Genomic DNA, 13373 nt, shown 5'->3' on the forward strand with positions numbered 1-13373 from the left:
TGGGCAGGGGGTGGATAATTTTGGTGACGGCAGAGATTGTTAGCGCTGGGCAGATCCCCAGAATAGCATCAGCAGTATATATGGTCATGCTCCAGCAGCACAGATCACATTCACTCGCCTCACACTGCTCAGAGACTAAAGCTCACTCCGAGACATGCTGCAGCTTCCATTAAATATTTACACAGTCACTAATCCCATGTTATTCTGGAGAATATCTGGCTATAAGTATTACGTGATTGTTACGCAAAGAGATGCCACACACAGATATACCGTGTCTTTGGATTACTATAAATATGCACGGGATAGTGACTCACTTGTACATGGAGTGCACTTGATTTCTGTGATTTTCTGTTCCACTGAAATGAACCAGGCCTAACTCTCACTTGTTTTAGTAAACATAGAAAAACCGCATGTTTATTATGTCTCTGACTGTCTCCAATATTATTGCTATGTGCATCAGGCATATCTGAAACAGAGTGTATTTCTTTACGGTTTGAATGCGTGGGCCATAGTTGACCTAAAGCCCAAGACTGCTTCTTCAAACTTATCGCACAGCATGGGAATATGTATATGCATTACAGGGCTCCTATACGTATAGATATTGCTATATAACACTTGAGTCAGAGTCTCCAGGGGTGAGGAAGGGAGTTTGATTGCACCCACTGCACGTTCATTCTTCTAATACATTAGATTTAAAATTTAGCTACAAAATTCTGAGCAACAGTGTAACAAAAATATTGGGTAACCAGCATGAAACATCTGAGTAAGCTCCAGATATATATTAAGTGATAGTAATACATTAAGGGATTTAACACAGTACGGGAGGGAAGCTTACTTCAAAGGAGATATGTTGGAACAAGAGGTCATAATCAAAAGGTAGAGGAGCAGAGGCTTAGATGCAATGTAAGGAAGTTTTATTTTACCGAGAGGGTGGCAGATAACTGGAACAGCAGAAATGACAGAGGTTAATACCGTGAAGAATGTTAAACATGCAGGGGATAGGGATATTACTATCCGGAATCAAAGGCGAGACCAAATTCTGATTACGATTTGAATCTTTACATCAGGAAACACTAGATCAGGCAGACTAGACGGAACAAATTGTTCTTACATGCCGTCATATTCTTTGTTTCTGGTCGTCTCAGTTTCTTGACATTGGTGGCCCTTTTTGAATAATACCCCCAACTTTGCAGAATGGTTTTGTGTGAAGCACTCCGCAGAACTGCTAGGTCTCCACCGCGTGACCTTGCCCACTCACCTGTTAGTAGGCTAGCAGCCGGATTCCATATTAAACCCAGCCACTGAGGAAGAACACATTACTAGTGTAGAAGACCTGCTAGTGTTGCCTGGGTAAATCAGGGAGGACTTGAATTGGCTTCTTCTGCAAGTAGGGCTAAACTAGCCCTGCAAGTATAGTTACTGCGTTACTTTTCTTGATTTAAATTTTATCTATTCAACCAAGCTCATGAAAGGCCCTTTTTTGCAGGAGAAAAATACCGGGTTGGATTTTAATAATTAAAACAGATATAAAGGACCATTTTTCACTTCTTAAAAGATTCATACTGCACCTGTAGCCAGCTCAAAAGTTGTTTTGGAATGATGGAGTGGGAAAAGTAGCTAACTTTCTAAGAGTTACTGCTGCAAGATAAATCCTTTATAAATATATTGTGTCCTTATGTTTTGGAGAATATAGTATTCTCTAAGTAAAAAAAAATATACAGAAAGGGGAGCGCACAACCTAAAAAGCATCAAAAGACATAAATACCCAGATTGCCAGGTGGCTCTCTAGAATATTAATGACCCATAAATACACAAAACAAACTAAGAATTCAGTGCATACCCAGCACATACCCCAACACATATTTTAGGCATAAATAATAGGGATTCCTTCACACTATATAGCCATATATTGCCTATTCTGCCACAAGTACCCCAAGTTTGGCAAGTCCTATCTAATTTTTCACAGCTATATTGCTTACCAAGGAGCTGAATCAGTGGGGCTGCCCTGCATTTCAACCCAAATGAGACTCTCAAGCAATCTAAAGCCTTCTCTGGGCACCATTAATGTGGAACCTCTGAGGCAGGTGGGGAAGTTTCACCTAAGGTTTGGTCAGAACCTACAAATATACACAGCAAAAAAAAAAATACAGAAAGGGGAGCGCACAACTATACCTAAGCATAAATATTGGGGATTCCATTACACCCAATGGCCACCTGTTGTTTAGCCCGCCACTATGCCACTTGCTTGAGAGTCTCATTTGGGTTAACATGCAATGCAGTCTCACTGATCCAGCTCCTTAGTAAGCAAGACAGCCATGTAAAAATGACATAGGACCCACCAAACTTGGGGTACCTTGACTATTTTGAATAGTATTCACTGGGTATGCGCTGAATGATTGCGTTGCGTAAAACACTGCCAACTTGTTGGGCCCACAGTGCACCAGGAGGCCTGCCAAAAGATCTTGGGTTATATTAAACTACTGAATGAGAATTTTATTTTATTGCGGGTAGAACGTCAACAATACATGCAAGGGAAAATGAAACAAGGATAAACACTAGAAAACTTTTCAGCATGGTTTGTAATTATGCGTTTGGTCATAGATTAGGGGAAGTCACCAGTGGTCTACTGGGATTAAGTACAGGATGTTACCAACATATTGAATCCTATGGACTGTGACGTGCTTTGTTATTGAATGTTTAGATTTTGTGTGAATTGTTTTAGATGTGTAAACAAATCTGTAATGGAGAATCCAGCCCAGTATTCTCTTGGGGGTAGCCAAATGGTAGTATAAGCTGAAAAAACCCACAATCACATCGTATTACAATTTTACGATTTACTTTTATATAATTATCCTTTTCTTGGATAATTCTTCTTTCCTACATTCTATCCCTTGGTACCATTTTTTTTGTTAATTTCAAAAGACCGACTAAACTACATTTATCCTGAACTTTAATAGAGGAGCATTATCTAAGCTGCAGACTGGTAGTATATCAGATGGAACTGGACATCCATTTCAAATCAAATGGAAGGCTTTGTGGACTGTTGGGTTGCAACAGTAGTAGAAAATAAAAACCATAATCAGATTTATCAAAGAAAATATTTTTACATTAGTATTTCTTAGTTATAAACCAGCCCTTACTGAGTATAAACTCAAAGAACGCACAATTAACACATAGTTAAAATATTTGCATTGGTACAAGTGTAACCAAGGGGATGACCCTGACTAGCGAATCTCTCATAAGTATTATGCAGAGCTCCTTAACAAAAAGTAAAACAAGTGAAAATTACAGTTGGAGATGGAGAAGTGGAGATGGGGAAGCGGAGATGGGGAAGCGGAGACACGGAGGTGGTTATCAGAGAAGGTAGAGGTGAGAGAGCAAAAAATATTTTGTTTCTGAAGAAAAACCCTCATTTTTTTTGGATTTCATCCAAACCAAAAGGGCAGGAAATGAAATTTGTTGTCCGAAAATGAATGGCCCAAAAATCGTCTCTGACGATCGTGCACAAGTCTAGTATTTCATTTATACAAGTAAATTATTATGTACCCAATAATATTATGTCGATAATAAGGAAAATCAATATAGATTTATTTGCCCAACAGAATGTGGCATCTTTTGTTGAAATCAACATATTTCATAGAAACAGCGTGTCAGAGTGCCTCAGAGGTCCCTTCCTGGAAACGCAAATCAGCGATTTTAGTCATTACAAAACATGCACATAGTCGAGGGTTTAAAGTATATTTTACTGTTATTTTAGCTGCTCTAACAGTAAAAGGAAAAATTGTGATTTCTGTTTGGCCATTTTTAGCATGTTTAGAAACACAGAGACATCTTGTGGCCGTATCTACTAAGTGCAGCCATCCTTTTAAACCGATGGAGAAGCAGAATCCGCATTTAGCTCCTGCATCCATTTAGTTATGTGTAGACTTTCTGACTAAAGCACCGCTTTCAATACTTTTCCATTGTATTGTCGAGACCAAGCCTGGGGTGGCCATAGGGAATACAAGGGCCCCTATTCAGCTGCAGGGAGTCTATAATCAAAGACATTTCCAGCAGCCAGTATATGTATCGTCTCCACTACAAGCAGAGGGGTCATTTTTACCAAATCCTATACATTACGATTCTATACAGTAAATGAACATATCTCCCGCGTCTCTCCTAAAACGTATTTATAAACCCCCTTATTCTGCTAATAAAACATTCCTCCTGTCAGGGCGGCTGGCAGGCCGGGGCCGGTACTGATCACGTGTTTCTATGCACTTCATCTCCCAGAATGCTTTGCTCCCGCAGGCGAGGCAGCGGCACGGTACTGCGAGGAGACGGCTGCTGCTGAGCATCTCTCTCCGGCAGACATGGGCGAGCAGACAGACATCCTTCCCGCCGGGAAACCGAGCGCCGGGGACAAGCTGATCCTCTATCACTGGACGCACTCATTCACCTCCCAGAAGGTGAGCGCTTGCTCGGGCTTCAGCACCTGGACAGCTCACCGCGAGGCTGGAGCCCGGAGGAGGGGGCGTGGTCACATGGCATTTTATTGGGTGTCAATTAAGCTGTATTCAGTGAGAATCCGTACTATGTGGTGTGTGTGTCACATGATCTGGTCCCGTGTACAGATGTGTGTGCACATGGACACATACAACAAGGGGGGGGAGGTATGTTTCAGTGATGGAGGCTTTTTCTGCCTATCGTCACACCCACATCTCGCTGGTAAAGAATACCGGGACTCGGTGGCCGGGGTGGGGAGTGCAGATGGGGTGTTGTTTTTTTTGTGTCCATGCTGCTATGACCGTAATGTATCATGCTGTGCACAGGGTGCTCTGGGAGGTTTTTTATAAGAGACATGAAATGTCTGGGAGCTATGAATGCAAAACAAATAAGGTCCAGTAGTCGTAGAGTTACACAGGTAGCCGTACGAGTGCACTGTGGGTAGCCGTACGAGTGCACTGTGGGTAGCCGTACGAGTGCACTGTTAATGGATATACTAAAATTACCATCACGTCAAAGGCACGCATGTTATTGAGTTGTATAAATTCCCAAGGATGTTAATTGTATTCCTCGGTTGAACATTTGCTTCCCTTGCAGGTGCGACTAGTTATAGCAGAAAAATCACTGAAGTGTGAGGAACATGATGTGAGTCTTCCCTTGAGTGAACATAATGAGCCATGGTTTATGCGCTTGAACCCTTCCGGAGAAGTTCCAGTGCTAGTTCACGGTGAAACTATCATTTGCGAAGCTACACAAATAATAGACTATCTGGAGCACACGTTCAGAGATGGTAATTTCTTTTTTATATGAATAAAATAACCCCTGTAATGGGTTTCCAAATACTTTTCTGCACGACAGATTGACCTAAACAATATTCCGTAGTAGTGCCGGATGCCCACTGTGACAGAATGACCTGTCATACAGGGGCCCAAGGCACTCAGAGATGGCTCCAGCCTGGCTGCCAAACAGGCAGGAACTCCATTGTTTAATTAATCCCATCAATAGGATTGCTGACTGGGGATTAAAGGTTGGGTTGAATACATGTATCTGTTAATTTATGTTAATGAAGTTATGTGGCTATATGAGTCTATGTTTTACTACAATAAACTGTTCATTCCTGCTGTACTCAGTTCAAGGTAGTTGTGTCCACTTATTGAGTACACATAGCAGGGTTCCAAGGTGCGCATGCTGGTCGGTGCTGGAAGTGATTCCGGGGACAAGAGGAGGATACATGTGGGTGATCTCTGGGAGTTACTACAGCTCTCTTGGTGAACCCGTTACACCCACATTTTGCTGTATTTTGTAATACATAGCGTATATATGTATACATTCATTCTAATATTTACAGTATATGAATTCCAGATATATTTCTTGCAAATGAACAGTTCTCAAATTACACTTTTCTAAAAAAATAATCATCGTTTGGTGTTATTTTACACATATCTGAAACAAAAGTTTTAATATATATTTCTACATTCCATTCACAGAAAACACTCCCAAGCTAATGCCACAAGAGGGTAGCATGTATTATCCCAGAGTGCAACACTACAGAGAGTTACTCGACTCGCTACCCATGGATGCGTATACTCATGGCTGCATTCTACATCCGGAACTAACCGTAGACTCCATGATACCAGCGTACGCAACCTCAAGAATTCGCAGTACGTATATGACCCGGTCTAATGACGCGCTCACTCACACATGGACATAAGAACCACCCATTGTGGGGAGCTCAAATAGATGTATTTAGTTACACATGATGAGTGTGAATGCACAAAGGGCTTTATTCGCTAAATCAGTACATTGCATGTGCTTTCTGGTGACTGAAGCATTTCACCATGCATTATTAAGGGTCAAAGTCTGTGATCTTCTGTCCCAGACAGGATCACCAAAGAAGAATGCAAATTACAGTACGTTGTGAGTAAAAATAAAATATTTAGCTTATGGAGAAGCTGCAGCTCCAATGGAAGACCTCTTGTGTGGTCCAATGTTTTGCTCCACTGCTTGGAATCAATGAGAACAGGGAATGCTTGCTGAGCCAGCTCTGAAGCTGACGTTAAGTAGAACATGTGACAGGAGAGGCTGAACACCTTCTGCACGGCACATAGCTGGGAGGTGGTAAAAGGGGCAAATGCATGTAGACACGTTCTACAGAATCCTCCCATGCATTTGCAGTTGGAACAAAAAAGGCACACACTTAGTGGAAAACAGAAATGCATTAAATGCCCTTCTGGTTACAGAAGCCTCCTATGATCGTTTTAACCTTGGCCTTCATCAGGGTCGGGCTTAAAATGGCAACCGGCCTGTCAAGACTGTAACAGAAAAGTGGGAAATGCAAGCAGAGTGCTGGGTTTTTTATAGCTGGAGGCATTAGTTGCTGTAAGAAGAAAGCGCTTATGCATCTTTACAGATCTTGCCTAGAGTGGAGCGTTCAGAAAAGAGCTAATAACAGGGTGAATGTTTTTTTACCAAAAATATATCAAGACTGAAGGATCTCAATGTGTATAGCTTGGAGAAGAGATGTGATAGAAATATTTAAATACATAAAGGGATCCAACAATTACGGATGTATCGTTCAAAGGAGAAGACATTTTAAGACTAGAGGTAATAGTCCAAAAATAGAGGGTTGCTGAGTGGGTGGTAGATGAGTTTATCAGCCTCCCAGCCGGCGTTGTAGAGGTTAAAGCAGTGAGGCAGCTGAAACATGCTTGGGTATCGCGGTGAATATGAGACAAGACCAAGGACCAAAAAGGTTTGAGGCTTTTACAGCAGGACGAAAATGGATAGATGAGCCGATCTATCTGGTATCTCATTCTGTTTGTCGATGTTTCCAAGGATCGAACAGATGGAATGCTGGATTGATAGTAGGCCAAATCCCCGATGCTAACTAAATGTGATGCTTTCTCTATATGCAGCTCAAATTGGTAATACTGAGTCTGAGCTCAAGAAGCTTGCCCAAGAAAACCCAGATCTAGAAGACGCCTACATAGCCAAACAAAAGCGACTAAAGGTATGACTTTCTGATCCGTCAAAGGAGTTTTAACGGGTGCTATATGAAACATACCGTTGCTGTGCATGTATTGCAATAGATAAATCTGTAATTGTTCAGTAAAGTGTTATTTTTTTATAGGGCTGGCAGCATGTTGCATGCATGAGCTACTGCACATACTCAACAAACAGGTGCTTTAACCCTTTCAGTGTCAACCATGCATGAGATGTGGTTTGCTAAGTGGACCTATAATGCCAGGCTTTTTTGGTCTGTAGTGGCGTTACCCTCAGCTGTTCAGTGTTCCCCTACATTTCCTACAGCATTCTCATTTTGTTTGCTGTCTCTTGTTAAAGATCAAACAAAAAGAGAAGAACTGCTCTTTAGTTATATTATTTGGATTGGCATATACTGAGAAATACTGGGGAAATGTGTTTTCTTGTTTTGTTTTATTTATGTCTTTACATGTGGTGCACAGTCCATAAAGTCACATAACCATTTTCCCCTTACAGCAACTAATGCCTCCAGCTTTAAAACCCAGCACTCGGCTTGTTTTAAACTAGGCATCCATGGTTTAACTTATCATGGGAAATATATACGGTGTATATATATATATATATATATATATATATATATATATATATATATATATATATATATATAGTATTCAATGTGTGTATATTTATATATATGTGTGTGTGTGTGTGTGTCTATATATATCTATATATCTATATATATATATATATATAGATAGATATATACACACACTATACTGTGTATGGGAATTACCCCAATGTGGGTGTGCAGTAAGCCCTATATATCCTCAATAATTATGTAAAAAAAGATTTTACCATACTATATTAAACTGGATAGTTACCGTTAGTAGTGAACCTATAAAATAGTCATACTTAAGGCTAAATGTTAAGAATCTTGTAAGCTAGAAAAATATAAGTCAAGCTAGATAATTTTAATTCAAATTCTTAGTAAGTTATAGTGATTGTACACTAGACAACTGTGAATAACATCCCTTTCAAAACTAAATGTTCCTGAATTATTTTTATTACCGATACTTTATTCTGTGTTTTGTAGACTAAATTGATGGACCATGATAACATAAAATACTTGAAAAAAATACTCGACGAGCTAGAAAAGGTCTTGGATCAGGTTGAGACTGAACTGCAGAGACGGATTGAGGAAACACCGGGTAAGCTGTATTTTTACAAAGCTTTATGTGGCAGCTTATGTGTTAAAACTTCACAGCCTTCAGCCTATTTAATAAGAACAGCGTAAATGATATCCAGAGATTCCAGTATCAGATGGACAAATTCGGTAGGGCTGTAAGTACTGATGCAGCTGGATTCAGTCAAACATGTTCTGTTATGGTGTGTTTGAGACAGTAGTATAAATACATAAAGATGGATCTCATGGTTTTTGTATCGTTAATTAATTTGTGTCTTGTCATTTCTCTTGGATATAGATGAAGGCAAGGAGTCATGGCTTTGTGGACAGTTTTTTAGTCTGGCAGATGTTTCTTTAGCTGTAACCTTACATCGACTGAAGTTTCTTGGTTTTGCAAGAAGAAACTGGGGTAACGGGAAGCGCCCTAATTTGGAGATGTATTATGAGCGTATCCTTCAAAGAAAGACTTTTAGCAGTTTACTAGGAAATGTTAACAATATCCTAATTTCTGCTGTGTTACCAACTGCGTTCCGCGTGGCCAAGAAGCGCGCACCTTCTTTCCTGGGATCCACTCTGGTAGTGGGAGTGCTTGCAGGGGCTGGTTATGTTTTATTCATGTGTGTTAGAAAAAGACTGTTCAATATGTTCTTATCAATTAAGGCAAAGCATTTTTTTTAGCCTCTTCCAGTTATCTGTGGTGTAACGTTACATTATATCTAGGCTCCTCTCTTTAGAAAGAATGCGGATTGCTTAAAAATGTGTCCCAGACTTTAAGTGAAATACTTATCATTGTGCTCTTACAATAAATATGAGACATTCCAGAAATGATATTTGTAGCTCTGTTTCCTTTACCAGAAAATAAGGAAATACAAATATAACGTAACTTTGTCTTGACGTGACAAAATTGGTTCAGGTGAATTACATCTTGTAGGATTCTAAGACTTAATGTCTGCTAGAATTTGTGTTTTTACCATGTCATGTCAACAATTAAGGGAGATCAGTGGATATAGCTAAATGGAAGTCCCACCTACATTTGTCCATGCTGGCTGCCTCATTATGATGGACAACACAGTTTCTTTTGTAGCAAACGCACATCTTTAATATTTGTGCGGATTGACACCTTTAGAATAGTTACATATTGGTATGGTCCATGTGGATGGACCGGTGTATAGCCCAGCCAGGAGCCAGCTTGCTATTAGAGAAAAGGGATGCTCTTGAACAGCTATTAGTGCGATCTCCTCTTCCATTCATTCGAGGTCTGGCTTGGCTTGTGTCACACAACCTCCGCATATTGGTATTTGGAATGTAAATCAAATCCTAGATTCTTATCTCTTCTAATATATCATATAACCTCGCAACTCAATTCATTTTTACTTAGCAACCTGAGATTCAGTTATATATTTGGCCATTAACACTGTTCGTGTGCGGTTAGATGACAAAAACAGAGGTTGCCAAGGTACATGACCTTACTTACGTTATAATCAAAGCGTGATTTCAATGTGTTTCATTTTCATGTGTTGGTCTTATAAATATGTATCTAAACCTCAACCATCTATTTGGTTGTCTGTTCAAATCTGAAACATAAAAATCTCATTGTAACTAGATGCCTATTTTGTGAGAAAATAATCGTGGTAGTGTTGGAAATGTAATATGAAACTAAATAAACTAAGTTGTTATTATTGTGGAGTTCAAATGGAACATTCTTCTTCTGTGACCCCAATTTTGTACCAATTATGGATTCTAAATTATATTAAAACAATACAGTGCTAATATAAACATGAAGGGAAACAAATCGCAGTATAAAGTTTGTTAGTTGTGCACAATCATGCTAATATATTGCTTTTATGTATGCCTGTGCCATAGAGATTAGTGCATGTCTTCTAAAAAATACATGTTTGTGTATGTATAAATAATCCCTGTTTATAGGAAACGTAACATAGAAGCCATGCAGAAACAATAAATATATATAAAGGATTTCTGTTTGAGTGTATAATCTAGTGAGAAATGTTTTAATAACTTATTTCCTTGGTAAAATGTGTTAATATGGCATTAACAAATGATTCCAGCGATATCACATTACTTTCACATAAATCTCTGGCATACCGTTCACACTATGTAATACAATATTATTAGTGTTAAGCCTTTATTATTTTTGCGATCATTGAACAGAAGTGTTAAATGTGGTTTGCTTCTGTAAGTGGCTAAATGCAGTGGGAAAGTGAGAAATGACATCATATCCCTATGCTGTGTTTGAGCGACCAAACCATAAAAATATGTGTGGGAGTTTGGAAGAGCTACCAAAACTCAGCCCAGGGGGCAAGTACAGTCATGTTGTCCACCAACAGAGAATCCTCAAACTCATTTTGCAGACATAATACGAAGTACACCACTGTCCAACTTACATTCACCAGAAAGGATTGCTTGTAAAGCCCATAAAAGAGCACATAAAGGACCCAGTCTAAGTGTAAATGTTACCTACACACCCTGTCATTGTAGACACTGTGAACGTTCTCTATGAAATTGCAAATCATTGTGAAATGTTTAAGAGCAGCCCAGGGGCCAGTTTCACACCTGCTGCCCATGGAAGTTTTTGCCCAAGGCCACTGTATCCATGGGGTGTTTATTATGAGGATTTTTAAGGTTTGTTTTGGATCCCTTTAAAGGGAGGACTACTTTAGCTTTATGTTGCCTTTTTAAGTACTTATTTTTATGATTATAAAACACCCGGAAAGTTTCAGTATTTCCACTGTGATAGTTTTACAGCGTGAAAATCCAGCAGTACAGCTTACTTGCCACTAGATGTCAGCATGCAGTTACTGCAACAGTTTATCTTTAGTTGTTCATGTTCTTTGTACTTCATTAATTCTGTGACTCCTATGTAGTATTAAGGGCTTTAAAGTTTAAAAAAATAAACCTGCAGTATTTGTATTATAGGTAGCATGGTTTAGGTATAGGATAGCATGAATGTATTAAATACAGGTGCAGGACTTATTGGATTTATTTTGGGCCATGCTTTATATGAATTACTCAGTTGCACACATAACTTGAGAGCTCTCAGAGTTTAGCTCTCAGGGTCACTTATTCTCGTGGTAGGGGAGTAGCACGCTCCACGTCTCCACTACCCGAGGCCCACTTAACGCTGTTTGAGGGTAGTTATGGCCATGCGTGTGGCTAGGCCTGCCCCCATGGTTAGCTAGCTGTACTGCTTATTAAACCACTGCCCAAAAGAGGAAGAACTCCAGCCTCAGCCTGGGAAGTATCCAAGTATGGTTGCACAAGGTCCAATCCAAGGACCTGGCTTCAATAATACAGATTTATTCATACAGTTTGCACGAAAGCGTTAACCCTTTCGTATACATGCTTACTTCTCTACACGCAATCATTTTCTTGTAATTCTTATTGCTTCATTAGTCTCTGGAAAGACTCAAGGGTTTTGGAACTGTCCATGTTCTCATTACATTTTCTTTTGCGTGACCATATGCTGTTTTCCCTGTTTAGCTTTATTTTACTTTGAGTTTAAATTACACATTATAACAATGTTTCTTTAACAAAATATAACCATGTGTCATTTTCCCTTTTTAGCTTTATTTTAGTTTGACTTCAAATTATTTATAACAATCTTTCTTTTAAAAAAATTTAATTTACAACCTAAGTTTTAACCACTCTCTTGTGACATATCTAGCTGTAATTAGAAAACTTAATGAGCCTTTAGAACATTTGCAAATTGCAGTCTAGTCGTCTTAAAGTAACATATAACAATGGCCTTTTCATTTACATAGCACTGAGGAGCCGAGGGGGCAGAAGAGTGTGGGTCAGAACAGAAGGGGAAGGATAGAGGAGGGATGAGGGGCAGGATAGATGGTGGGTTAGAGCTGTAGGGTGTTGGAGGGGATAGGTCAGAGCAGAATGGGCTGGGAGGATCAGATGTGAGCTGTAGTGGCCGTGTCAGGGCAATAGGGGCAGGAAGGGGGTGGGCGAATCAGTGGGGAGGTCGAGTTGGTTGGAGTAGTTGGGTCAGAACAGGGGGCAGGAAGGGAAGGGTCCGAGCAGAGGGGAATGGGAGGTAGCAGGTTATTGCTGAGAGAGCAGGATGGGCTGAAGAGAGGCTTTGGAGTGTGGTGGGCAACTTGTCCTTGTGGGAATTGAAACACTGAGCATTACAGGGACCAATAAGCATGCAACAAGTGCACTCTGTTTGGTCCTTACTTTAGGCCCTGCCCAGTGTGACCACATTAATCTTGTGTACTAAGCTATCAGAGAAATACTTTGTGCTGCTAATATGTGATTTAAATATGCTGTTCCACCTACTCCTTATTCCTAGTGCCGTTAAATGTCCAAACCCTTCCTCGAAATAGTTCCTTAATCACGGAAAATTTTGCCTCATTCATACTCTTTTTTTTGCATGGAACACTAGTCATGTGACACAAAAGCAGGCACTGATAGAAACTGAAACCACTACTTAAAAGATTCTTTGTTTTAATTGGATTGAACCTTTGGAGAAAAGAATAAAATGATAGATCTGCTAAGATGTATTTGCTTAACATTACATTTATTTACATAGCACCAGCAGATTCCATCACGCTGTTACAACAGAGTTAGTAAAATAATTGTAAATCACACACAATAACAAACTGGTACAGATGTGGTGCCCATTTAAGCGAGACATCACATCTACAGTATACCATCACACCTGGGAACCTTGGGTGGAGAAGTTTGCACCGAA

General features: G+C 39.8%; 1 protein-coding gene across 1 annotated transcript; it reads left to right on the plus strand.

The window, feature by feature from the left end:
- Window positions 1–4394: 4394 nt before the first annotated feature.
- Window positions 4395–9328, plus strand: LOC149305483 (ganglioside-induced differentiation-associated protein 1-like). Its single transcript, XM_089477361.1, has 6 exons — window positions 4395–4448; window positions 5083–5275; window positions 5973–6146; window positions 7401–7495; window positions 8561–8675; window positions 8949–9328. Exons 2-6 carry the CDS (start codon window positions 5170–5172, stop codon window positions 9326–9328), a joined length of 870 nt encoding a protein of 289 aa, XP_089333487.1. The 5' UTR covers window positions 4395–4448; window positions 5083–5169.
- Window positions 9329–13373: the final 4045 nt, after the last annotated feature.

This window comes from Sceloporus occidentalis, unplaced genomic scaffold (assembly GCF_023333645.1).
Source record: "Sceloporus occidentalis isolate IW3139 unplaced genomic scaffold, rSceOcc1.0.p SCAF_11, whole genome shotgun sequence".
Lineage (NCBI taxonomy): Eukaryota > Metazoa > Chordata > Lepidosauria > Squamata > Phrynosomatidae > Sceloporus > Sceloporus occidentalis.

Coding starts and splice junctions, on each gene's coding strand:
- LOC149305483 (XM_089477361.1), top strand. CDS start 5,170: ATGCGCTTGAACCCTTCCGGAGAAGTTCCAGTGCTAGTTCACGGTGAA. Junction 5,276..5,972: donor GGAGCACACGTTCAGAGATG/GTAATTTCTTTT, acceptor TTCCATTCACAG/AAAACACTCCCAAGCTAATG. Junction 7,496..8,560: donor CCAAACAAAAGCGACTAAAG/GTATGACTTTCT, acceptor TGTGTTTTGTAG/ACTAAATTGATGGACCATGA.